We start from the raw sequence: 27258 nt of genomic DNA, 5'->3' as shown, positions 1-27258 counted from the left end.
TGCACACAGGGCAGTTAAGAAACCTCTCTTTGTCCTTTCTTTTATGTTTGGTTCTGGGTACTTGATGAGCAGATCTGCTCGTGGGCCTGGCGTAGCAGGCTCTCTGTCATAGGTGTTTACCTCCTCGGTTTCTTTTTCAGACCCTCTTCCCCGTGCCCCACCCCCCGTTTCACTGAGGCCCAACTAACCAGTAAAATCCTAAGACATCTAAACTGTACAGTGAGATGACCTAGTACACATATACATTGGGAAAGGGTCTTTTAAATGAAACAGTCCCTTTGATTAACATCTTTTCAGTCCTTCCACTATGTTCTTCATCAGGGCTTGAATATTTGAAAACAAATATTTTAGACCCAAAATTGGATTGTGTTAAATATACTGAAAAAGAATAATATAAAATACTCCGATGATATTCTTAAATACAAACACTACTTAGTGTTTTGGGCTTTTTTTTTTTTTTTTTCCCTTCAATTTCCTTAGGAGGCAGTGAGATATTTCTTGGAAACTGTTTCCATCTAAAGGACCAGGAATAGGTTGTAGCCTTATTGCCCTTCCAACAATTGGCTGTATTCCCTTAATCCTTTCTATGCTACCCATTTAAAAAATTTCCGTCTTCTTAATTTCATGATTTTTACCCAATTTACTCAATTGAGTCAGATTTAATTTTCTTACAGAAATTTTCTTATAAAAGTGATTTTCTTAAAATATAATTTTTTAGTAATTCTTGAAGAAGTAAGTTTTTAGAATTTAAGGTTTATAGCTGCTTTCCGGCACCAAAAGCAAATATCTCAAAGGGCACCGGCATCTAATCCGGTCCCCTTCTTTCATTGTGCAGGAAGTGAGGCATCCAGAAAAGTAACTTGCCCAAGGTCACGGTACTCCTTCATGGCAGAGTATCAACTAGAACCAGGCTGTCAGACTCCCAGGCTAATTTCTTTTCATCATAACTGACTTCCTCTTCTTTGTAGCTAATGGCCAGGATGTAGTGGGACTTCTTCTGCAATTACTGTAATCTTCTTAGTTTGATACACGCCATATGAACTGTAACTGTTTTTCTGGGCTCACATCTCAGGCCCCTTATTCAGCAGGTGCTGTTTCTTCTCCTGAGTGCGAGCCGTGACTTCAGGGAGATTCATCTGGGTAGCTGCTGCTCCTTCGCTAACTGTCCTAAACTTAGTCCTCAGCTTCATGCACAGAAAAGCATTATCTCCAAATGAAGGGATAGATTCCCCCATGTGCTGTTTGTTTCGCTTTGGGGACCCTAGAGCTGTAATAATTAGGCTAATTGAAAGCAAATATATACATTTTGTTCATTATTCATTCTTTTTATTTATTTTTTTATTTAATCTGGGGGAGAGACAGAGAGCATCGGGCAGGGGAGGGGCAGAGAGAGAGGAGGGAGAGAGAATTCCAGGCAGGCTCTGCACTATCAGCATGGAGCCTGATGGGGGGCTCGAACTCACAAACTGTGAAATCATGACTTGAGCTGAAACCAAGAGCCGGCCGGCCGGACACTCAGCTGACTGAGCCACCCAGGTGCCCCTCATTCATTCTCTTTTTAAAAAGTAACTTCAGGCACTCCTGGGTGGCTCAGTCGGTTGAGCGTCCAACTTTGGCTCAGGTCATGATCTCGCAGTTTGTGAGTTCAAGCCCTGGGTCGGGCTCTGTGCTGACAGCTCAGAGCCTGGAGCCTGCTTTGGATTCTGTGTCCGCCCCCTCTGCCCCACCCCTGCTTGTGCTCTGTCTCTCTCTCTCTTTCAAAAATGAATAAACATAAACAATTTTTTTTTTTAAAGTAACTTGTGGCTTGTCTTTTTTTTTTTTTTTTTTTTGTAAAAAGTATGTTGTGACCTTTTAGCATTAATTAAGCTGATTTATTTGGTAGAGAATAACTGGGAAATCCATGAGTCCTGGGGAAACTGGGAGTGTTCATAAAGCTAATACATATTTCCATTTATACATATATTTAAAAAAATTTTTTTTTAAGTTTATTCTTATCAAGAGAGAGGGAGAGAAAGAGAGTGTAAACTGGGGTAGGGGCAGAGAGAGAGAGAGGGAGAGAGAGACAGAATCCCAAGCAGGCTCTGTTCTCTCCTCGCAGAGCCCAATGTGGGGCTCGAGCTCACAAACTGTGAGATCATGACCTGAGCTGAAACCAAGGGTCAGGCGCTCAACTGACTGAGCCACCCAGGCGCCCAAATTATACATATATTTTAATCAAAGTAAAAAAGTTTTCTCATATCAATAAATAATACTTATTTTAAAAATACTTTTTGTTTTCCTCTTACCTTCTTTGAAATTTGTTTTATACCAGTATATATTTGTATAACTTAAAAAGCGGTATTACATACTGTATGTGCTTGCTCAGAAAGTTTGTTTTTCTTAAAACATTAAAAGAATTTAGGGTTGATTGCCTTTCACTTTAGGGGGTAAGTGGATGTAAGGACTATGGGTCCAAGGGTACATAATCAGATACATACATTTACATAGGATCTGGAGGTTAGCAAAAGATTTTAGTAAATGAATAATAATTTAGAATTTACAGAGTCACCGGAAGCATGTCACTACACACTTGGGAAGCATCTTGGCATGAATTACTAACAAAAACTGTCAAGTAGGGGCTCAACATAGAGTAAGATAGCAAATATCCGGCACCTAGCTTCCTTTTTTTCCCCCCACTTCTTTTTAAAACTAAAGTTAAAACCTACTGAACTAGAGTTTGTTTTTTCAAAACACATAATGACTATAGTAATACTCAGTGTATAGTTTTAAAATTTTGTTTTCTGTGTTTTGGAAGTGTCTCTGAAACAAGTTCTTTTTTCTATTTTATATACACTATATATATATATTATATATATAATGTATATATATAATATATATAATGTATGTATAATATATACATATATGTATACATATATATACATATACATAATTTATACATATTATATATATATATATATACATACACACACATATATACTTTAATAGATGTCTTTTTAAAGGATAGCCCCCAATTGTCGACTGTTTTGTGCATACACATAACAAAAATACTGAAAGGCTTAATGTTAAGTTCTGCATCCTCTGGAAGCCATACCCCATGGTTTTGTTCAGCACACACCCTCCTATATCTGAGTACAGGTGTACGTAATAAGGAGTGTAATAATCATGAAAAGATCATAAAGAATCTTGCCTGTTTCATACCTCCATTTTGCACTTGACAAGGCAATTGCACAGTTAGCTGCCGTCGTGCTCACTGAGGCATCTGATCCTGGAATTGAATCAGACCAGTCTTGTTTGGGTGACAAGGTAGGCTGTAAGCGACTCTGCCACCATCATCATTAGGCAGAGTCTGGCAGGATTGCTCTAGCCTCCGACTTGCTGTGACCATAGTTCTCAAAGTTACAGCCCTCCCTAAAATGGAGGCTCACGTGTTATAGTCACTGCAGGGGACCAGAGCAGAGACAGCCTTTTTAGGACAGTCTCCTGAAACACGTTTGGTGGCGGCTGGTCTGTCAGTACTGGTGTTAGTAAGGGCATCGAGGCAGTGTGTGAAGCAATAGAGTATCAGACTTTGTTGGAACTAGACCCCAGACAAGTCAGTCAAGACATCAGTAAATAGGAAGGTAGGTCATTCATGGAAAAGAAAAGAAAAAAAGCAGAAGATTTTTAGAGGTGTCAATCACTTGGGTTTTGTCCTTGAGGGACTTAAAAATATTATATACATTGCAGAGTGAAAAGGGAATGACTGTGGCTAGATATAGTGGTTTTCATTGCTGTTTTCCAGAACTCACTAGAACAATGTCTAGCTTTCCATGTGTGGAAAAAACTTGGGCAGAAGTAATGTGAGAAAAACTGTAGAAATACAGCCGCAGTACGAACAGCCTTGAAAAGGAAAACAGCATACTCCCCAAATCCTACCCTTAGTTTTACATACGTTCCATGTTTTAGGTAGTTTACAAGTGTATGCTAATGAAGACTATTGTAAGTAGACAAATTGTAACTTTTTTTGAGGTAGAATTTGCTAATTATTTGTACATTTTATGTAGATTAACACAAGAAGTATGCTGATACAAGTAAGGTGTTCTTTTTACTAGAGATGTGACTTGAATTTATTTTATCTTTGAGTCCGTTATTTCACGTTGATAACTTTGTACTTTTGCCGTAGTGAGATTTGAAGTCATTTAAGTAATGGAAGGGGAACTTCTTTAAGGCATTCCAAAGAACTAAATACCGAACATGTCAGTGAACGTAACAAGATTTTTGCCACTGTGGCGTTTACTCTCTAATGTGGGCTTTGTATTACCTTTCTGTTTTGTTGGTTTATTTGTCCTTGTACCAATAACACATTATAGCTTTATAATCCTGGTAGGACATATCCTTCCACTTCAAAAGTGTCCTGACTGTTCTTGGCTCTTGGCTCTTTCATGTACAGTTAAGAACCAGTTTATATTGCTTTTTAATTGTGTTTCCTACCTTTGCTTTTTTCCCTAGCTTTATCGAGATGTAATGACATATAATGTGTAAGTTTCAGGGACACAACATGCTGACCTGATACACTTATTTATTGCAAAATGATTACCACCTTACCTTTAGCTAACACCTCCATTACATCACATAATTACCTCTCTTTTGTGGTGAGAGCATTTAAGATTTACTCTCTTGGCAACTTTTGAGTGTAAAATACAATGTTATTAACTGTAATCACTATGCTTTGATTAGAACTTATTCATCTTGTAACTAGAAGTTTATACGCTTTGAGCAACATCTCCCCATTTCCCTCACCCCTAACCTCTGGTAAACACCATCTGCTGTCTGTTCTTAGGAGTTCATTTTGCCTTGGTGGTGATGATATTTGTGGCTTCATCTTATTACTGGAAAACATGTTCAATAACTTCCTTTATCAATTCAAATAACTTGTCTTCCAATTCGTTTTGGTTTCTGCGTCGATACTCACATTATGTGTGAATAGAGTGATTTAGTTTATTCTTTTGCAATCTGTATGTGGTTTAAACCTTTTCTTGTCTTAATGTTCTGGCTATGATCTTAAGTGTTACGAGTTTCACCCCACTATCCAAAAATAGAGCGTTCCCCTGAAACCTTCCTAAGCCAAAGTGGACTAAAGTGAGACGCAATTACCATTAATTCATATGGAAAACTTTTTTAGTGTTCCCAGACCCCAAAAATAACCTCACTTAGGCTTTTCTAATGCCTCAGAACACATCTTACTAATGAACATACAAAATAAGTCCAGATAAAGCACAGATGCTCGTGGACACAGTTCCAAGCTAGACAGCTCCATGCTGAGAGGCCAAGTATAGCTCCCCGGGAAAGAGCTTGATGGCCTCACTCTCGCCGCTTGGGGTGGGCACTGCCTGTGTGACAGCTGCTGCAAACCAAATGCTGAACACGATTTTTTACTTTTTTACCTTTTGGCATGAACTCAAAGATCTTCTTTGGATTTCTCTTAGCACAAATGGGTACTAATTAGGTCTTTTGTAAAAGCAGAGTGGTGTATTGTGACCTTTTGAAACGCAGGGGAAAGCTGTATAAAAGTGGGATACGAGGAGTCTTTTTACTGGTCTGAACTTCAAAGAGGATGAATGTGTCTGAGTATATTGTTTCCCATACATTTTTGGGTAGATTCTCCCAATCAGATCAAAGAAAATGCCTTTTAACCCACATTTACTAAAATTCTGGTCATGATTGGTTGTTGAGTTATTTTCCTGTATCTAGTGAGATGCTTATATGGTTTTTCTCTATTAAAATTTAAGTAGTTAATTATTATTATCATTAATAGATTTATGTTTCACTCTTGCCTTGCTGGGTATATTTTCCTGTTTTCAGCAAAAGTGTATTTGTATCAAAATGATGTATTATGAGGGAATTGACTACACAATTATGGAAGCTGAAAAGTCCTAAGATCTGCAGTCACCAAGCTAGAGACCCAGGAGTGCCATTGGTATAGTTCTAGTCCACGTCCAAGTAGCTCAGGAGCAGGAGAGCTGATGGTGTAAGTTACAGTCTGAGTCCACAGACATGAGCTACGGAAAAGCCAGTGGTGTAAATTTTAGTTTCAGTAGAAAGCCTGAGAATTCCAAGATTCCAGCCCAAGGTGGTGACCTAGGAGCCTCCTAAACTAACCTCCTTCCATCAACACACCAAGTCTACAACCATACACAGAAAAATTCCCTTTGAACAAGTCCAGAAACGAGCTAAGCAATTCCTATGTATCAAGCAAATGACCAAAAAAAAAAAAAAAAAAAAAAAGAATTCAATTTGAAATAGGAAAGGGTAAGATATACTCACCATAAACTCCATCCTGGCACCGTGACATACAATCAGGTAGGAACTCAGAACTCCTAGCTTCTTTCTCTCTAAGCAGCAGAATATTTGGACCCAGTACCCAGTGCCCCAACTTTTAGGACTTTCACCTGAAAGACAAGCTCCCACAACACCTAACTCTGAAAGCCAATGGGGTTTTGTCCACTGAGTCCACAAGACGATAGCAAAGAAAGGAACAGTTCATGGCAGGATTGCCAAGTGTCCCAGGGACTTACCTTGGCTGTCCCCCACCAGGGCTCAGCTCAGAGGCAGCAGACAGGAATGCCTGTCTCCCAGCCTTTCCTTGAAAGGTGCCCATTTGCATTCTTAAAAGCTGCAGCCTGCAGCCAAGCTTATCCGGCCAACTAATATTTGACAAGGGAGCCAAGAATACTCAATGGAAAAAAGGCGATCTCTTCAATAAGCGGCACTGGGAAAACTGGATATACACGTTAAAAGAATGACACTTGACCCCTGTCTTACACCACTCACAAAAATTATCTCTAAGTGGCTTGTGGACATAATGTAAGACCTGAAACTCTTAAAACAGTCGAAAAGCTTTTTGACATGAGTCTTGGTAATGAGTTTTTGGAAATCACACCTAAAGCACAGACAGCAAAGTAAAAAAAACCCCAAGTTGGATGTATAGCAAACAAACAAACAAAAAAACTTCCATTCAGCAAAAGAAATGACAGCTTGTGCAATGGAAAAAAAATTTTTTTTTTTTGCAAATCTTGTATCTGATAAGGGGTTAATATGCAAAGTATATAAAGCGCTCCTATAACTCAACATCCAAAAAAACAAATATTACCTTAAATGGGCAAAGGACCTGAACAGACATTTATCTAAAGAAGATATATATGGGGCGCCTGGGTGGCTCAGTTGGTTGAGCGTCCAACTCTTGATTTTGGCTCAGGTCATGATCTCACAGTTTGTGAGATTGAGCCTCTCACTGGGCTCTGCTCTAACGGTGCAGAGCCTGCTTGGGATTCTCCATCTCCTCTCTGCCTCTGTGCCTCTCCCCCCACCCCCACTCATGCTGTCTCTCAAAATAAGTAAATAAACATTAAAAAAAAACTAAATAAATATATAAAGAAGATATACAGATGGTCCACAGGCACCGCAGGCACTGAGCATCTTCAATGTTACTATCATTAAGGAAATGGAAATCAAAACTTCAATGAGGTATCACCTCATGCCTGTTAGAATGGCCATCATGAAAAAAGACAACAAGTGCGGTATGGATGTGGAGAAAATGGGAACACTTGTGCCTTGGTGTTGGGGTTTCAAATCGTTATAGCCACTATGGAAAACATTAAGAAGGTTCCTCAAGAAATTAAAAAGAGAAATGCCATTTGACTCAGTAATTCCACTTACAGATATATATACATATATATATATGTGTATATATATATATATATATGTATATGTATATATACATATACATATATATATGTATATATATATATCCATCGATGGATGAATCAATAAACATATAGATAAATAGATACATACATGCATGTATACACATATATGTATAGGTATACACACACATTGGAATATTATTGAACCATAAAAAATTAGAAAATGCTGCCACTTGTGACAACATGGGTGGGCCTCAAATGCATTATGCTAAGTGAAATAAGTCAGATGGAGAGACAAATATCATGTGATCACATACATATGTGGAATCTAAAGCAGAAACAAAAACGAAAACCCCACCAAATCATAGAAAAAGGGATAAAATTTATAATTTCCAGAGGTAGGGGGTGAGGGGCAGGGGAATTGGAGGAAGGTGGTCATGGTACAAACTTCCAGTTATAAGATAAATCACTACTAGGGATGTAACGTACAATATGATGATCATAGCTGACGCTGCTGTGTGTTCTGGAAGAAAGTTGTTAACAGTAGTTTCTAAAGTTCTCATCACAAAGAAAAAATTTTTCTTTCCTCTTTTGTATATATATGAGATGATGGATGTTAACTGAATCTATTGCAGTAATTGTTTCACAATATGTGTAAATCAGACACCTTGAACTTACACAGTGATATATGTCAATTACTTCTCAATAAACCTTGGCGGAAAAAACTGAAGCCTGAAGTCAGGCTTCTAACTTAGCATAGGTCTCCAGGATTCCCTCTGCCCTACTATGGTTCAGTGTCTCCATGAAAGGACCTCATGCACACATCTGCTAATCTAACTTTTGTGACTGCCACCTAGAGGACACACTGGCTTTGGTGCCAGCGGGCCACCCCAAAAGTAAGTTTTTAATTGGCTTTTCCCCCCGGGGGTCAGCACAGAGACAGCAGTTAGAAATGCCCACCTCCCAGTCTTTCCTGAAAGAGGCCTATTGCATATCTTAAAAACTATCAATTAAAGGTCAGGCTAAGTTGGCACATATCTAGGGGCTGATTAATGAACCTCTCCACAGATGGGCTTTTTCCATACTTCGGCTGTTGTCGATAGTGCTGCTATAAACATTGGGGCACATGTGTCCCTTCAAAACAGCACACCTGTATCCCATGGATAAATACCTAGTAGTGCAATTGCTGGGTCGTAGGGTAGTTTTATTTTTAATTTTTTGAGGAACCTCCATACTATTTTCCAGAGTGGCTGCACCAGTTTGCATTCCCACCAGCAGTGCCAAAGAGATCCTCTTTCTCTGCATCCTTGCCAACATCTGTTGTTGCCTGCGTTTTTAATATTAGCCATTCTGACAGGTGTGAGGTGGTATCTCCTTGTGGTTTTGATTTGTATGTCCCTAATGATGAATGATGTTGAGCATATTTTCATGTGTTGGTTGGCCATCTGGATGTCTTCTTTGGAGAAGTGTCTATTCATGTCTTTTGCCCATTTCTTCACAGGATTATTTGTTTTTTGGATGTTGAATTTCATAAGTTCTTTATAGATTTTGGATACTAACCCTTTATCTGATAAGTCATTTGCAAATATCTTCTCCCATTTTGTCGGTTGCCTTTTAGTTTTGCTGACTGTTTCCTTTGCTGTGCAGAAGCTTTTTATTTTGATGAGGTCCCAGTAGTTAGTTTTTGCTTTTGTTTCCTTTGCCTCTGGAGACGTGTTGAGTAAGAAGTTGCTGCGGCCAAGATCAAAGAGGTTTTTGCCTGCTTTCTCCTCGAGAATTTTGATGGCTTTCTGTCATACATTTAGGTCTTTCATCCATTTTGAGTTTATTTTTGTGTATGGTGTAAGAAAGTGGTTCAGGTTCATTCTTCTGCATGTCGCTGTCCAGTTTTCTCAGCACCACTTGCTGAAGAGACTGTCTTTATTCCATTGGATATTCTTTTCTGCTTTGTTGAAGATTAGTTGGCCATACGTTTGTGGGTCCATTTCTGGGTTCTCTATTCTGTTCCGTTGATCTGAGTGTCTGTTCTTGTGCCATAAAAATTTTTTTTTCATAAAAAAAAAGACTGGAAGAGGTGGCTGTTTTATCTAATGCACATAAATCAACACAGAGAGTGAAGGAAATGAGGAACAGATATGTTCCAAACAAAAATATAAGATAAAACTCAAGAAAGTGAGGTAAGTGATTTACCTGATAAAGAGTCCAAAATAATGGTCATAAAGATGCTCACTGAAATCAGGAGAACAATGCATAAATACAGTGAAAATTTTGACAAAGAGAAAATGTAAAAAAATACCAAACAGAAATCACAGAGTTGAAGAATACAATAACTGAACTGAAAATTTCAAAAGAGGGGTTTAACAGCAGACTAGATGAAACCAAAGAAAGGATCAGTGAATTGAAGACAGAACAGTGGAATTCGTCCAATGAGAGTTGCAAAAAAAAGTATTAAAAAGAGTAAAGATAGTTTAAGGGACTTAAAGACACCATCAAGTGGACCAATATTTGCATTATAAGGGTCTCAGAAGGAGGAGAGAGAGAGAAAGGGGATAGACAGCTTATTTGAAGAAATAATGACTGAAAATTTCCATAACCAGGGGAAAGAAACAGGCTTCCAGATTCAGGATTCTCACAGAGTTCCAAATCAGATGAATCCAAAGAGATCCACACTGAGACACATATAATTAAAGTGTCAAAGGTTAAAGACAAGGAGAAAATCTTAAAAGCAACAAGAGAAAACCAGCTTGTTATATATGAAGGACTCCTCCCCCGCAAGACTGTCAGCAGATTTTTCAGCAGAAACTTTGTAGTCCAGAAGAGAGTGGCATGATATATTCAAAGCGCTGGAAGCAAACAATTGGCAGCCAAGAATAGTCTACCTGACAAAGTTGTCCTTATGAATTGGAGGAGAAATACAGATTTTCATAGACTAGCAAAAGCTGAAGGAGTTCATAACCACTAGACTAGCCTTATAAGAAATGTTAAGGGACTCCTTGAAACTGAAATGAAAGGATGCTAAGTAGTAACTGGAAAATAAATGAACGTACAGACTCCACTGGTTAAATTCATAGTACTCAGATGTTTTAATGGTGTTGAGTAAATCATGTATACATCTAGTGTGAAGGCTAAAAACGTAAGTAGTAAAAATACAGTTACAATAAGTTGTTAATGAAATACAACGTACAAAGATGTACATTGTGAAATTTAAAAACAAAAATGGAGACAGGGGAATAAACAGTATGAAAACCTGAAAAGCCATAGAGCTGATGGTGTAAGTCCCAGTCTGAGTTCAAAGGCAGTGTGGAATACTGATGTCCTAGCTTGAAGGTAGGCAGAGGGACTATTTCTCCCTTACTCTGCCTTTTGTTCTTTTGTTCCACCCATATTGGAGAGGGCAATTTGCCTTACTCAATTAATCTCATTTAGAAGTACTTTCAGGGGTGCCTGCATGGCTCATTTGATTAAATGTTTATCTTTTCACTTCTGCTCAAGTCATGATCTCACGGTTCATGAGTTCGAGGCCCACATCGATCTCTGTGCTAATGGTGCGGAGCCTGCTTAGGATTCTGTCTCCCTCCCTCTCTGCCCATCCCTCACTTGCTCTCTGTATCTCTCTCAAAAAATAAATAAAAATAAACTTAAAAAAAAGAATACTTTCACACAGGATGCCTGAGTGGCTCAGTTGGTTAAGTGTCTGGCTCTTGGTTTCAGCTCAGGTCATGATTTCATCATTGGTGAATTCAAGCCTCACATTGGGCTCCGTGCTGGTGATATGGAGCCTGGTTGGGATTCTCTTTATTTCTCTCTATCTCTCTCTCTGCCCCTCCCACATTCTCTCTGACTCTCTTTCAATATACATAGACTTACAAAAAAAGAAAGAAAGAAAGAAAGAAAGAAAGAAAGAAAGAAAGAAAGAAAGAAATACTTTCACAGACTTATCCAGATTGTTCTGTTGTTGTTTTTTTTTTAATGTTTGTATATTTTGAAAGAGAGAGCATGCACGCAGGGGAGGGGCAGAGAAGGAGAGAGAGAATTCCAAGAGCGCAGAGCTCCACACAGGGCTTGATCTCATGAACCATGAAATCATGACCTGAGCCAAAATCAAGAGTTGGATGTTTAACCAACTGAGCCACCCAGGCACCCCCAGGTTAATGCTTAATCAAATACTTGGGCTGTGCACCCCCAGGTTAATGCTTAATCAAATACTTGGGCACCCCACAGCCCAATAAGGTTAAGGCATAAAATTAACCATCACCCATGTCCACTCGGCATCCATTTACATCTCTTTAAACTATTCTTAATCTCCAAATAAAGGCAGTAACAAGGTCATAATTTTGCCTAACGTCATACGATTATCCAGTGTACAACTGAAAATGCATTACCCGTTTCCCAGAAGATGAGGTTAAGTCCTTAAGTGATGTTTACACTTCTTCTTAATATCCCTAACTTAAATTCTGTGATGTAAAATTAATAAATATTATGCTATTAATTCAATACATTTTATGTTACATGATAAGGGAATAAGAGAGGGAGAGAAACAACAATATTTACCACACACACACACACACACACACACACACACACAAACATATTCATAACAAAATAAGGAGGACATATTCATGATGATTGCAACACTTGCTTTTGTCACTGGTCATGTGGATAGTTGGTATTAGTAACTACCTTTTTGCCACTACCCCTTCTGTATTCCCTTAGCCTTCAGCTACCACCTCAGCTGGTTGTGGCTTTTTGTCTGGTGGAATGACCCAAACCTTCATTCCCAAAGGGTCTGGGCCATTAATAGTCTTTCCTGGATTGGGTTGCTGTAGTTTTCCATTGACTTTAATCACAGGGCATGGTAACACTAAGAGGTGGCTTAAGGGATCTCCTGTACTCCAGACATGTCCTTACCTCCACTGTGGCAGACCAGTCCAGTCTCCACTTGGTAGTCAACATCACTCACCCCAGCCAGCACAGTAACTCCCTCTTTGCTTGTTGATTCAGAAGCATGAGCAATCTGAAGTGACTGAATGGCAGTCTTAAGTCTTATTTCAATGGAATAATTGTTGTGTCAGTGGAATAAATGTGAAAGCATTCCTCCCTCTCCAGAAGACTTGTAGGCCAGCAAATCATAAGGTCATGGGAACTAGAAGCAAAATTTTGCTAGTGGGTCTTCAGGGGTGATAATGAGTGCTGCCACTACCATTCCACCCCTTGATTCCTGGATTTGTGAGTCCAGTTTGTGGGTGAAAACAGCACCATATATGGGATGTTGATTCACAGGATATATAAATGTTCTGGAGACCCTGGCCCCAGCTCTACAAGATATTGTCACGTAGCTAGCACTGTAACTGGATCTTCAAAAGGCCATTCCACCATTCTGTCAAACCAGCTACTTCATGATGGTGGGGAACATGTTCAGAGTAGTGAACTGTATGAGCATGGGCCCAGTGCGCCACTGCTTTTGCTGTGAAGTGAGTTTTTTGGTCACGAACAATGCTGTATGGAATACCATGACAACAGACAGGCATTCTGTTCGTCCACAGATGGTAGTTTTGGCAGTGGCATTGCGTGTAGGGACAGCAAATCCATATTCAGAGGAAATGTCTATTCTAGTAAGAACCATACCCTTTCATTTTCGTGATGGAAGTGGTCTGATATAATCAACGTGTTGCAAGGGAAATGACTGGTCACCTTGGGGAGTGGTGCCATTTTGGAAACTCAGTGTTGATTTTGCTGCCAACAGATAGGCACTCAGCAGGGGTTGTAACAACGATGGCACTGGTTAGTGGAAATCCATGTTACTGGGTCCTGCGTATCCTCCACCCCTCCCACCATGGCCACTGGGTTCATGGGCCCATTGAATGATGACAGGGTGACTGGGGCAAAAGGCTGATAGTATCCATTGATCATTAAAATTCTCCTTTGCTGAGGTTGCCCATGAGTATTCTCATGGGACTCCGATATCTTCACTTTTTTTCTTGTTCAGAGAAATCTTATCTACTTGTCTCTTTGCCAAATTTCCTTCTCATGAATTTTCTAATCATGTTCCTTCCAATGTCCTTTCCCATTTATTTAGCCAACCATTGGCCATAGCCCATGAATCAGTATATAATTTGTCCTTTCAAATCAAAGGAACAACTAGGCGCACGGTTGAATGGTTTTCTGATTGGGAGGATTTCCCTTCACCACTGTCTTTCAGGGAAGTTTCACCATGGGACTGCAGTGCTACGGAACTACAGTTCACTTCTGGGAGATGCCTGTATATCATGCGGGACTTGTAAACCAGGACCCGAGTCTTCTTTTTTCCTGCTAACCGATCATATGGAGCTCTCATGAGGTCATAGGTGCAGAGCAGTAGAGAAAGTGAATTCCCTCTCATTCCACCTTTTGTGTTATTCATGCCTTTCATTTATTTATTTTCTGTTTATGTACATGAGTAAAATTTATGTGTAATTTTATTTTCTTTCATTTTTTTTCTAGTTTTGATACCCAGGGTATATTAGCCTCAATAAATGAGTTAGGGAGTATTTGTCTTACTCTGTTCTCTTGAAAAGTTGTACCAAATTAAAATAATTGATTCTTTGCGTGTTTGGTACAATGGTAAGGCTGTTATGTTTTTGTTTGTTTTGGTTTTGCTTAGGTTTGGATTTTTTTACTGCCGATTCTATTTCTTTCACATTTATAAAACTATTCAGGTTTTTTATTTCTTCTTGAGTCACTTTGGCCATTTGTATTTTTTTTTGGGGGGGGGAGTGGAATTTATCCATTTCACCTCAGTATCAACATATTTGGCGTGATACTGATCATGATATTCTGTTATTATCCATGATGTATTATGGGTAATTTCCTCAGATCTGTTCGAATCGCTAATTACATTTATGGTTGCATCTCTCCACTCTTTATTATTTTTCATCCATATTAATCACTGTGATAAAATATAAAACATAAAATTTACCACTTTAACTATTTTTAAGTTTTTTTTTTTTTAATTTTTTTTTTTTCAACGTTTTTTATTTATTTTTGGGACAGAGAGAGACAGAGCATGAACGGGGGAGGGGCAGAGAGAGAGGGAGACACAGAATCGGAAGCAGGCTCCAGGCTCCGAGCCATCAGCCCAGAGCCTGACGCGGGGCTCGAACTCATGGACCGCGAGATCGTGACCTGGCTGAAGTCGGACGCTTAACCGACTGCGCCACCCAGGCGCCCCTATTTTTAAGTTTTAAATACATTCACAGTGTTGTGCTACCGTCATCACTGTTTATTGTACAGAAGTTTTTATCATCCCAGACAGAAACTCTCCACACATTAAGCAAATACTCTCCAGTCCCCCTGTGTCTTCTATTCTTTCTGTTTCTATGAATTTTCTTCTTCCAGATGACCCGTACAGGTGGCAACATACAATGGTTGTCCTTTTTTGTCTGGCTTATTCAATTAGCATTCATATGCAAATCCTGTGCTTAATGTTTTCTGAAACCACGCAACTCTTTTCCACAGTGGCTGTACTATTTTGCCTTCCCTCCAGCAATGTACGTTTTCAGTTTCTCTATAACCTAGCCAACACTTTCTGTTGGGTTGATGGTAGAAATGCCCTTCTGGGTGTCAGGTAGCTTCTCAGTGTGATTTTAATTTGCATTTTTCTCTAATGACTAATGATACTGAGGATCTTTTCACTGGTTATTGGCTATACGTATGTTTACATTAGAGACATATTGATTCAAGTCTCTCGCCCATTTTAACACTGGGATTCTTTTTTTCTCTATTGTTGTGTTATAGGAGTTTTTAAAATATATTCTGGTTATTTGATCTATGATTTTCAAATATTTTTTCCCATTCTCTGGGTGGTCTTTTCCCTGTCTTGTCCTTTGATGGTTTGTAATTGTGATGAATTCCAATATATTTATTTTTTCTTTTGTTGCCTGTTATTTTGGTGTCATAGTTATGAAACCCTTGCCAAATCCAAGGTCATGAAGATTGCCCCCTGGTTTAAGAGTTTTGTAATTCTAGCTTTTTAATTTAGGTCTTTGACCTATTTCAAGTTTATTTTTATTTATGGTACAAGGTAAGAATCCAACGTCATTGTTTCCGTGTAGAGATCTTGTTTCCCTGCATCAGTTGTTGAAAAGACTGTCCTTTCCAAATTGGGTGTTCCTGGCACCCTTACTGAAAATCAGTTGTATAAAATGTAAGGTTTTACTTCTGGGCTCTCTATTCTATTCCATTTATCTCTCCTCATGCCAGCACTCCATTTTTTGTTCTTTTACTCATAGCCTCAGGTGAGATAGGCAAAATGCCTTCTGTGGAGTAGGTATTTGCTTAGTTCACACATACGAGATATCACCAACTTCATATTAGGTCCCTCAAACTGACCTCCTGCCTTGCTTGGGGTCCCAGCATTCTTTCCTATTTTTTGAATACTGTATTAAATGAAATCCAGATTATGGGCCATTATGACATTAGTTGCCTTCAGAATAAACTTTGGCTCCAGGGCTCTCCCAGTGGAACTGTATTTTATCATCTTGCCAGCATTCTGTTTTATCTCCTACACTGCTGGTTAAAGTCATTAACACAGTATTGTGCCTTTTCAAATGTTCTTCACCGGGAAGGGATTCTCTGCATATCTGGCCCACCATATGAAAGTTGAGAAAAGGACTTTTAAGATCAGTAACCCATTCTTGATAATCTGCTTATGTATAATTAGAAATAATATATCATGGCATTTATATACATTTTTCTAAGCAACTTGCATTTTAATTACATTACTTGCCTAATTCCATTACCTGCTTTTATAATTTTTCTAAATAGCTGTTACTATGTTACTGTATTAGTATTTTGGATATAGTAACATGATTTTCTGGTTGCCAGTATTATGAAGTAGTGGTTAATATCTTCCAATATCCTACACAAATCAAGAAATCATAGATAACACTGCATTTTACAAGTTGTAGCTTGTATGGGAGAAATGCAGTTCTTTGTCGATAGAACATTGCACATCCACTCTGTTGTTTGATAGAACAATTTGTACTTTATTAACATTATTTAAGAAATATCTTTCACTTTTGTATTTTCTTAGTTTTACAGTCCTTACTTAGTATTGGTATGCTTAATCTCTTTTTTTTTTTTTTTTTTTTTTTTTTTTTGCAGGTTTTCTTTAGGTGATGCTAGGAGGCCTCTTCATGAAACAGCAGTTTTGGTAGAAGATGTGGTGCACACACAGTTAATTAATCTGGTAAGAGCGTATATAATCTTATTTGGTATTTCTCCATTCTGCTCCTAGCTGCTTCTGTTGGGATTGCAAGCCAACCTTTTTTTTTTTTTTTTTAAAAGATGATACTTCCATTTGGAATTCTTTTCTTGTCTGCTGGAGTCAGGTGTAATTTACATAAAACCAAATTTCACCAATCCACGTGCATAATTCAGTTTTGACAACTGAATACTGTCATGTGACTCCAAACACAGCATGATAGAGAACGTTTTTTTTTTATCATCCAAAAATGTTCTCTTGTGCCCCTGGGTATAGTCAGTCCTTTCACCTACTCCCTGACCCCTGGTAACGCTGAATTGTTTTTTCAAAACTTTTCCATATTGCACTTCAGACTTACAGAAGAACTGCACAAATAGTGCGTAGAATTCTGAGAGACCTTTCATCTTTCTTTCGTTAACATCTTATGTAACCACAGTACTATTATCAAAAACAGGAAATAACGTTGCTGTAATACCTTTAATGAAATTACTGACCTTATTTCATTTTCATCAGTTCTCTTGGTAATGCTCCTTCCCTGTTCCAGGAGCCAGTCCGGGATAACACGTTGTACTTTGCTATCCTGTCTTTGTAGTCGTCCCCTTTCTAGGATAGCTCCTTCGTCTTTCCTTGTCTCATGGCCTTGACACCTTTTTAAACTTACTAGACAGTTATTTTGTAGAATCCTCTCCTTTTTTCAACCCGTCTGATGTTTTTGTATGATTAGAATGTGGCTATGCATTTTTGCCAAGAATACCACGGAAGTGATGAGTCCTTTTCAATGCGTCGTATTGTTGGGGTTCATGTTGTTGATGTCTTATTTGTGATCTTAACCTTGGTAAATTGGCTGAGGGTATATATACTGAATTTCCCCGCTATAACGAAGTTACAAGTTATTTCTTTTTGTTGTAAATAATTATCTTGGGGGAGGTATTTTGTGACTCTACAAATATTTTCCTTCTCTAAAAATTCGTGCCTATTTGTTTGAACATTCATCCGTGGATCTTGTCTGAGACAGTTATGACTGTGGTATTTACCTAATAGTGGTTTTCTATTTGCTTGTTTCCTTTTATATTTTTTAATTGCAGTTATTCTTAAAGGAATACTTATCCTTCATCACCATTTATTTATTCAATTTTTAATGTATATTTGTATGGACTAATGTATATTTAAGTTTTATTCTTAGAATCATTATACACTAATATCATTATTTTTATTGCTCAAGTTGTTAGAGTATTGGCCTTTAGGAACACTTTCATGTCCTTTTCCCCTTTTCCCATCAGGTTTTTGATCCTATGTCCCATATATATTAGAGATATCAATCCTTTGTGGTATATGATACAAATATATTCTTCCACTGTGTGTTATCTTTTGACTTTGTTTCTATGGGATTTTTTAGACATACAAATATTTTTATTTTAAGTGAGCCAAATATATCAACCTTTTATTATCTTAGGCTTTTGAAACATAGTTAGAAAGACTTACTTTATATTGAATTTGGAGAAGAATTCACCCATGTTACCTTCTGATACTTGCATGGCTTCATTTTTAACATTTAGATCCTTAATCCATTTGTAGTTTATTCTTGTTATCATGTGAGATACAGATCTCATTTTATCTTTCTTCCAAGGACTACCCAGTTATACCATCCATACTTCCCCTAATGATTTGAAATACCCCCTTTGTCATATACTAAGTAAGCATATTTGGGATCTATTTATGATTTTATCTTTATTATCAGTGCCTTATTTTTCTATGCGTGTGATAATACATTTTAAATTATACAGGTTTTTGGGACCCCTGGGTGGCTCAGTCGGTTAAGCAGCCGACTTCAGCTCAGGTCATGATCTCACAGTCCAGGAGTTTGAGCCCCGTGTTGGACTCTGTGCTGACAGCTCAGAGCCTGGAGCCTGCTTCAGATTCTGTGTCTCCCTCTCTCTCTGCCCTTCCCCTGTTCATGCTCTGTCTCTCTCTGTCTCAAAAATAAATAAAAATTTTCTAAAAATTTAAATTACATAGGTTTTATGGTATATTTTAAAGATTGTTACAACCAGATTCTCCTTGTCATTTTTCTGTGTGTTCCTGATTATTCTTGTATGTTTATTTTTGTATATGAATGTTACTATTAGATTTTCTAGCTCCATAAAGTAGCTTTTTGGTATTTTCATTGAGATTGCCCGAATTTATTAATCAATTTAGAGAGAGCTGCATTTTAAGTATGTTCACTCAATCTGAGAATAGGGAATGTCTGCATTTTTTTCAAAACCACTTTTGTGTCTTTCATGAGTGTTTTAACATTTTTCTTCTATAGGCTACACATATTTCTTACTATATTTATTCCTACGTATTTGATTTTTGTTGCTACTGCAAATGGACTTTCTCTATAATTACATAATAGCTGAAAACATCTGAAATTGAAATACATAAGTCTACAGATTCAAAGAGCTAAGCCAACTCCAAATACAGTAAACCCAAAGAAATGCATGTTAAACTGCTGAATACAAAAAACATAATGTAAATCCTAAACGCACCCAGATTTAGAAACACCTGGGTGGCTCAGCCAGTTAAGCGTACAGCTCTTGATTTCGGCTGAAGTCATGATCTCACGGTTTGTGGGATCGAGTCCTGAGTCGGGCTCTGTGCGCTCTCTCGCTCGCTCTCTCTCTCTCTCTCTCTCTCTCTCTCAAAATAAATAAACATTAAAAAAAGTTTTTAAAAAAATCACCTAGATTTATTACCATAGAGGAAGAATGACTTGAATGCAAAATTTTAATTAGAAAACACAGAGACTAAAAGGAAATGGCACAAGTTTTAAAGTACTGGATATAGAATTTTCAGTTGGCTAATCTGACTCCATATTCACATGGTCTCCTCTCCTTTTTCCCTGTGTCTCCATGTGTCCTTCTATCTTTAAAAAAATGACCAGATATTTACTATTTAGTATATTAAATCTATACATGCTATTGTCTTCACATCGCAGTGTTGTAGCTTTTAAGAGTCCTGTTTTTTAGGGGTGCGTGAGTTGGAGCCCTGCGTCGGGCTCTGTGCTGACAGCTGAGAACCTGGAGCCAGCTTCAGGTTCTGTGTCTCCATCTTTCTGTCTACCCCTTCTCCGCTCACATTCTCTCTCTCTCTCTCTCTCTCTCTCTCTCTCTCTGTCTCTTTCTCCAAAATAAATAAACATTTTTAAAAAATTTTTAAAAAATAGGGTCCTGTCTCTTTTTTTTTTTTAATGTTTATTTATTTTTCACAGAGAGACAGAGACAGAGCATGAGTGGGGGAAGGGCAGAGAGAGAGGGAGACACAGAATCTGAAACAGGCTCCAGGCTCTGAGCTGTCAGCACAGAGCCCGACACGGGGCTCGAACTCACAAACCGTGAGATCATGACCTGAGCTGAAGTCGGTCGCTCAACCGACTGAGCCACCCAAGCGCCCCAAGAGTCCTGTCTTTTAAAGCAAATAAGATGTAATCTTTTACAATTACCCACATATTTACCATTTACCATGCTCCTCATTTGTTCTTACAGGTCTGAGTTGCCATTTAAACCATTTCCTACAGCCTGAAAACTCTAACATCTTTTATAGTAAAGGCATGCTGGTGATGAGTTCTCTTCAGTTTCTTCATCTGAACATACCTTTTTTCACATTTTTTTTTTGAAGCGTATCTTTTTTGTATGTGGAACTCTAGTTGCTAATCTTTTAGCAATTGTGCCCCTCCAGTGTTTCTCAACATACATTAGTTTCTGATATTCATCTGTTCCCCTGTATTTGACATGTTGTCATTCTCTGGCTGGTTTCAGAATTCTTTATTACTGGATTTTAGAAGTTTGATGTCTGAAGGACTGACTTTCTTCATGATTATCTTGCTTGCAAGTTTGCTTTATGTTGTTGGATCCGGTAACTAATGTTTTCCACTAATTTGCAAAAGTTTTTTGCCATTATTTTGTGTGTGTGTTTTTCATCCTTCAGTTTCAATCACATGTGTCCTGGACCATTTGTTATTATTTCACAAATCTCTGAGAGCCTCTAAATTTTTCTTCAAACAGTTTTCCCCCTCTGCTTAGTTGTTACTGTTTGACTTTGTAGTTTCTATTGATTTGTCTTTAAGTTCACTGGTCCTTCTGTACCCTTTAATCTACTGTTTAGTCCATTTGATAGATATTTCATTTCAGTCATAGTATTTTCTATTATACTATTTGAAAATGCATCCTATTGGGCTACGATGCCCCTTTTGAACTATGGACACATTTTTATATTGTTCTTACATTTTAAATCTAGAAGCTCCAAGTTACATATAGAAGTTATTTGATGATGGTCATTATAGTACTGTAAACAAGAGTTTGCTTATGTTTTTACTTGAAGGAACTTCTTATTAGAGTATATGCTTACTTTTCCTTATCCACATATTATTTAAATAATAATTTTGATCTGTATTTGTGAGATTGACCCTGTCCTAATCTCACAAAATGTAAAGTTGAATGAGATACCTTGCTAGAGAAAGGTCTTGCTTTTTTCCCCTTTGCCATATTGAGGCGTGCATTAGAGTGAGTTCTTCAGATGAAAAGAATAATAGAGAAATGGTTTTTAAAAGTTAGTTGTTTTTTTTTAACCATTGTATATTTGTAGCCATTATAAATTACGTGTCTGTCGATGTGTGTATGTGTTTTATGCCCTGTTTTGTAATTCTCTGTACATTTAACTGCTAAGACTAGTTTTTTCTTTAATTCTTTTCTTCTGTGTTTATTGAGATATAATTGACATGTAGCATTGTATAGATTTAAGGTGGACAATAAGATGATTTGCTATGTTTATATTGTGAAATGATTACCACATTAAGGTTAGTTAACACATCCACTAACTCACATATTTGACATTTTTGCATGAATAATGAGAACATTTAATATCTACACTCTTAGCAACTTTCTAGTATACAATACAATATCGTTAACTATATTCACCGTGCTGTCCAGTAGGCCCTCAGAACTGATATATCATGTAACTGGGAGTTCATACCCTTTGACCACATTCTCCCATTGCTTCCACCCCTCAGTCCCTGGAAGCCCCCAGACTACTCTCTATGAGTTCAGGGGATTTTCGTATTTTTCTATTATTTTTTTTTTTTTTCGATTTTGCATATAATGAGATTATTCAGTATATGTCATTCTCTGTCTGACTTATGTCCCAAGCTGAATGCTCTCAAGGTTTGTTTTATGTTGTTGCAGATGGCAGGAATCGTGGAGGGGTTTTTTTTTTTGTGTGGCCGAATAATAGTCCAGTTGCATGTACACACACACACACACACACGTACAAAACCACGCTTTCTTTATCCGTTTATTCATGATCCACATTTGGATGATTACTGTGCTTTGGCTAATTGTAAATAATGCTGCAGTTGCACTGTGGTGCGGATGTCTTTTCAAAGATTTTCTTTCTTTTGGATATACCCCCAGAAGTAGGACTGATGGCTCTGGTGGCAGTTTAATTTTCTTGAGGAACTTCCATACCGTTTTCCATAGTGGCTGTATCAATTTACTTTCCTGCCAACAGCGCACAAAGGATTGCTTTTCTCCACATCTTCGCCAGCACTTGTGTAGTGGCTTGTTGATAACAGTCATTCTCACAGGGATGAGGTCATACCTCGTGGTGGTTTTGATTTGCGTTTCTCTGATGATAAGCAATCTCGAGCAGCTTTTCCTATACCTGTTGGCCATTTGTGTATCTTCTTTGGAAAAAATGTCTGCTCAGGTCCTTTCCGAATTTTTAAGTTTACCCATACGTTCGTGTTCACGTTTTATTTGATAACCTTTAAATCTCAGTGAAAACAACAGAGAGGGTTTTTTTTTTTTTCCAAGTGGAATGGCCAAATATAGAGAAATGACTTGTCCAGGTTATGAGCTTATTAGGTGCTAGAACTGAAGGCCTCCAGAATTGAGGCCTCCTTACCCCCTTCCTCTGGAGTTGTATGATAACCCTGCATATTTTGGATATTCACCACTATCAGATATAGGGTTAGCAAATGTTTTCTCCTATCTCATAGGTTGCCTTTTCATTTTGATTGTTACTTTTGCTATGCAACAGCTTTTTAATTTGATGTACTCTCGGTTATTTACTTCTTACTTGTGCTGGTGTCATATCCAAAACATCATTGCCCAGATCAGTGTCAAGGAGATTTTTACATCAGTTGTCTTCTAAGAGTTGTATGGTTTCAGGTCTTACATTTAATTCTTTATTCCATTAGGAGTTAATTTTTGTAAGTGGTGTAAGATACGGGTCCAGTGTCATTCATTTGCATGTAATGTCCAGTTTTCTAATACCATTTATTTATTTTTTTAATTAATTTTTTTTTAAGTTTGTTTATTTATTTTGAGAGAGAGAGCAGGGGAAAGGCAGAGAGAGAGAGAATCCCAAGCAGGCTCCACACTGCCAGCATGGAGCCTGACGTGGGGCTCAAACTCACGAACCCTGAGATCATGACCTGAGCTGATATAAAGAGTCAGACACTTAACCAACTGAGCCACCCAGGCACCCCTCCACTACCGTTGTTACTGTGTTTTCTCCATTTAGTATTCTCGTCTCCCTTAATTTTAGTCCACTGTGTATACATAGGGATATTTCTGGCATCTTAATTCTATTTCATTCATCTGTGTGTTTGTTTTTATGCCAATACCATATGGATTTACTGTAGCTTTGCAGTATAGTTCAAAATCAGCCTGTGGTGCTTTCTTCTCCTTTTCTCAAGATTGCTTTAGTTATTCAGTGTCTTTTGTGGTTCTGTATAAATTTTAGCATCGGTTTTTCTATTTCTGTTTAAAATACCATTGGAATTTGATAGGGATTACATTGAGTCTACAAATGGCTTTGAGTAATATGAACATTTAACAATGTTAATTTTTCGATCCACGAGCACAAGATATCTTTACATTTTTTGTGTTGTCTTTAATTGCTTTTATCAATATCGTACGGTTTTCAGTGTAGTGACATTTTACCTCATTGGTTAAGTTTAAGTATTTTATTCTTTTTGATGCTATTGTAAATTCAGTTCTTTTCTTTATTTCTCTTTCAGATAGCTCATTGCTCGTGTACTGAAATGTAACCGATTTTTGTATGTTGACTTTGTATTCTGCAACTTTCCTGAGTGTTTTGGTTTTAATGGTTTTTTGTGTGTGGATTCTTTATATTTTCTATATATAATATCATATCATCTGCAAACAGACAATTATATATCTTCTTTTCCATTTTGGATACTTTTAATTTCTTTATCTTGCCTAATTTTTCTGGGTAGGCTTCCAATATTGTGTTGAAAAAAAAGTGCTAAGAATGGGCATCCTTGTCTTGTTCCTGATCTTAAAAGAAAAACGTTTAATCTTTCACTGTTGAATATGATGTTAGCTATTGGCTTGTCATATGTGGCCTTTATTATATTGAGTTATATTCGTTCTTTACATAATCTTTTGAGAATTATTGTCATAAAGGGTGTTGAATTTTGTGAAATGCTTTTCCTGCATCTATTATGAGGATCATATGCTTTTTTATCCTTCATTCTATTTAAGTAGTATATCACACTTATTAACCTGGGTATATTGAACCAACATTGGATCCCCCGGGGATAAATCCCACTTGATTATAGCATATGATCTTCTTAATGTACTGTTGAATTTGGTTTGCTAGAGTTTTATTGAGATTTTTGAATCCGTATTCATCAGAGATATTAGCCTGTGATTTTCTTTTCTTGAAGTGTCCTTATCTGACTTTGCTATCAGTGTAATGCTGGCCTAGTAAAATGAGTTTGGAAGTGTTCCCTCTTGAGTTTTTTGGAAGAATTTGAGGATTGTTTTCTGTAACTATTTGGTAGAAGTTACCGGTGAAACTGTCTGATCGTAGGCTCTTCTTTTTTGAGAGATTTTGGTTACTGCTTCAACTTCTTAGTCATGATTGGTCTGTTCACATTTTCCATTACTTCATGACTCAGTCTTGGTAGGCTGTGTGTTTCTAGGAATTTATCCATTTCATCCAGGTTATCCAGTTTGTTTTCATTTAATTGCTCATAGCAGCCTTTTATGATAATTTGTGTTTCTCTGGTACCAGTCGTAATGTCTCCTGCTTCTTTTATAATTCTGCTTACCTGAGTCTTCTTTTTCTTTCTTGGTTAGTTTAGCTACACATTTATCCATCTGTTTATATTTTTCAAAAAAAACTCCTACTTTCATTGATTTTTTTTTTCTACTACGTTTCTAGTTTCTATTGCATTTATTTTTGCTCTAATCTGTATTATTTCCTACTGCTATCTTTGGGCTTAGTTTGCTCTTTCTTTAATTCTTGTCATGTAAAGTTAAGTTGTGTATTATCAGGCTTTTTTTTTTACTTAAGAGAGAGAGAGAGAGAGCACAAGTCTGGGAGAGGGGCAGAGGGAGGGAGAGAGACTCTTAAGCAGGCTCCATGCTCAGCATGAAGCCCAACTCAGTAGTCAATCTCATGACCCTGGGATCATGACCAATCAAGAGTTGGATGCTCCACCAACTAAGCCACTCAGGCATGCCTTTCTTTATTCTCTTTTTTTTTTTTATGTTTATTTTTGAGAGGGAGACGGAGAGAGAGTACATGCACACGCGAGCAGGGGAGGGGTAGAGAAAGAGGGAGACAGAGAATCCCAAGCAGGCTGTGCAGTGTCAGCATAGAGCCCACACAGGGTCTTAGACCCACCACGCATGAGGTCATGACCTGAGCTGAAATCAAGAGTCAAGCCCTTAACTCCCTGAGCCACCCAGACACCTCGCCTTTCTTCATTCTTAATGTAGGCACTTATTGCATAAACTACCCTCTTAGAACTGGTTTTGTTGCATCCCAAAAACTTTGGTATGTTGTGATTTTGTTTTTGACTCAAGATACTTTCTGTCTTCCCTTTTGATTTCTTCTTTGCTCTCTTTGTTATTCAGAAGACTGCTGTTTATGCATATTTGTGAATTTTCCAGTTTTCCTCCTGTTATCAATTTCTAGTTCTTTACCATTGGAGTCAGAAAAAAATACTTGATTTATGATTTCAGTCTGCAGACAGGAATGTTTCCTGCCTGGTTCTTGTGCCAGCAGGACCGCTTGCAGTCAGCAGCTGGGAGTGACTGGAGCCCAGTTACAGGGCTCTTTCTGAATCCACAGAAGGACCAAGTTTGGCGGGCTTAGCTGCAGGGGCTCCTGGACAAGGCCAAGGCAGGCTGGAATCAGTGCAGAGGCCATTTCAAGTTCCACACCTGGGATTAGGCTGTGTCCCTGTTACCTGCGGCACAGGTGGGCATGACCTCTCCCAGATCCTTTGATGCTTTGATCCTTTGATCCTTATGGTGCTAGTAATGGTACGATGGCCACGCAGGGCTATAGCCTAGCCCTCAGGGGTACAGGATTGTTATTGTTGCTTTTCTTTTAGCTGGCAGGTCACTGAACTGGACGCAACATAGAAACTGCATTGTTGTGAGCTAACTCACATGTCTGCTAAGTTCTTACAACATCCTACTACTGCTTTCTTGGCTTGGTCTCCTCTGCATCTCCCATGACCTGGTTAATTTCGGCATGTTTCATTCAGCTCTTCAGAGGAAAGGAAGACATAGTGGGAAAAAGTTGTTTAAATGTGGACACTTCCTTCACTTAGAATAGTGTGCAGGCACAACACATTGTGGTGTTTTCTGTTTTCTTACTAGTTTAACTTTCTGTATTTGAAACGTATAGCTTATATTACATACGGCAAACCTGGTTTGTTTGTTTGTTTGTTTGTTTGTTGCTGGTTGTTGTTCAGCTCTGTGTGTTTTGACAAATGCATAGGGCTTTTATAACTACCACAACAATCAAGATTCAGAGGTTATATCACTTCCCCACAGACTCCCTTGTTTTACCCATTTGTATTCAAACTCCTCCTCTCTACCTCCCCCAACTCCCACCCCCCCACCCCCCGGTTCCTTGAGGTCCACATTCCCCTTTGGTGGAGCAGAATGAGAGAGCTTCTCATAACTTTTTGTGAGTGCCTGGTAAGCAGACATGAATTTACACTGTTTTTGTGTCCACGATAGGAGTTTCTAGTGCAAAATAAAACCCATGAAACTCACTGCCTATTTTTTTTTTTTTTGTATTTTCAGTTCTCATTTCCTTCTCAAGTCTGCCTCCAACCATTTACTTTTGAGAATTCTCAGATAGTTGTTGCATGTATTATATCCAGAGTTTTTATTGCATTCATTGGGAAAAGCAGTGTGGACTCTGCTTTTACTCCACCATAACTGGCTAGATAGTTGAAGTCAGTCGCTTTTCTAAACATTGTTTTATCACCTGAGTCAATGATCCACTTTTTCTTTATTT

At 38.0% G+C, this 27258-nt stretch overlaps 1 protein-coding gene across 3 annotated transcripts in view; it reads left to right on the top strand.

Annotated features, from left to right (window-relative positions):
• The window catches only part of SUPT3H (SPT3 homolog, SAGA and STAGA complex component), a 537375-nt gene that overhangs the window by 267622 nt on the left and 242495 nt on the right, over positions 1–27258 (top strand). For all 3 annotated transcript variants that reach the window (XM_049652810.1, XM_049652809.1, XM_049652811.1), the window contains one exon: positions 16827–16911. In XM_049652810.1, coding sequence (XP_049508767.1) covers positions 16827–16911 — 85 coding nt within the window. The remainder of the gene's footprint in view (positions 1–16826; positions 16912–27258) is intronic.

The sequence above is a fragment of the Panthera uncia genome (genome assembly GCF_023721935.1).
Source record: "Panthera uncia isolate 11264 chromosome B2 unlocalized genomic scaffold, Puncia_PCG_1.0 HiC_scaffold_24, whole genome shotgun sequence".
Classification (NCBI taxonomy): domain Eukaryota; kingdom Metazoa; phylum Chordata; class Mammalia; order Carnivora; family Felidae; genus Panthera; species Panthera uncia.
This window is presented reverse-complemented; position numbering and strand designations above follow the sequence as displayed.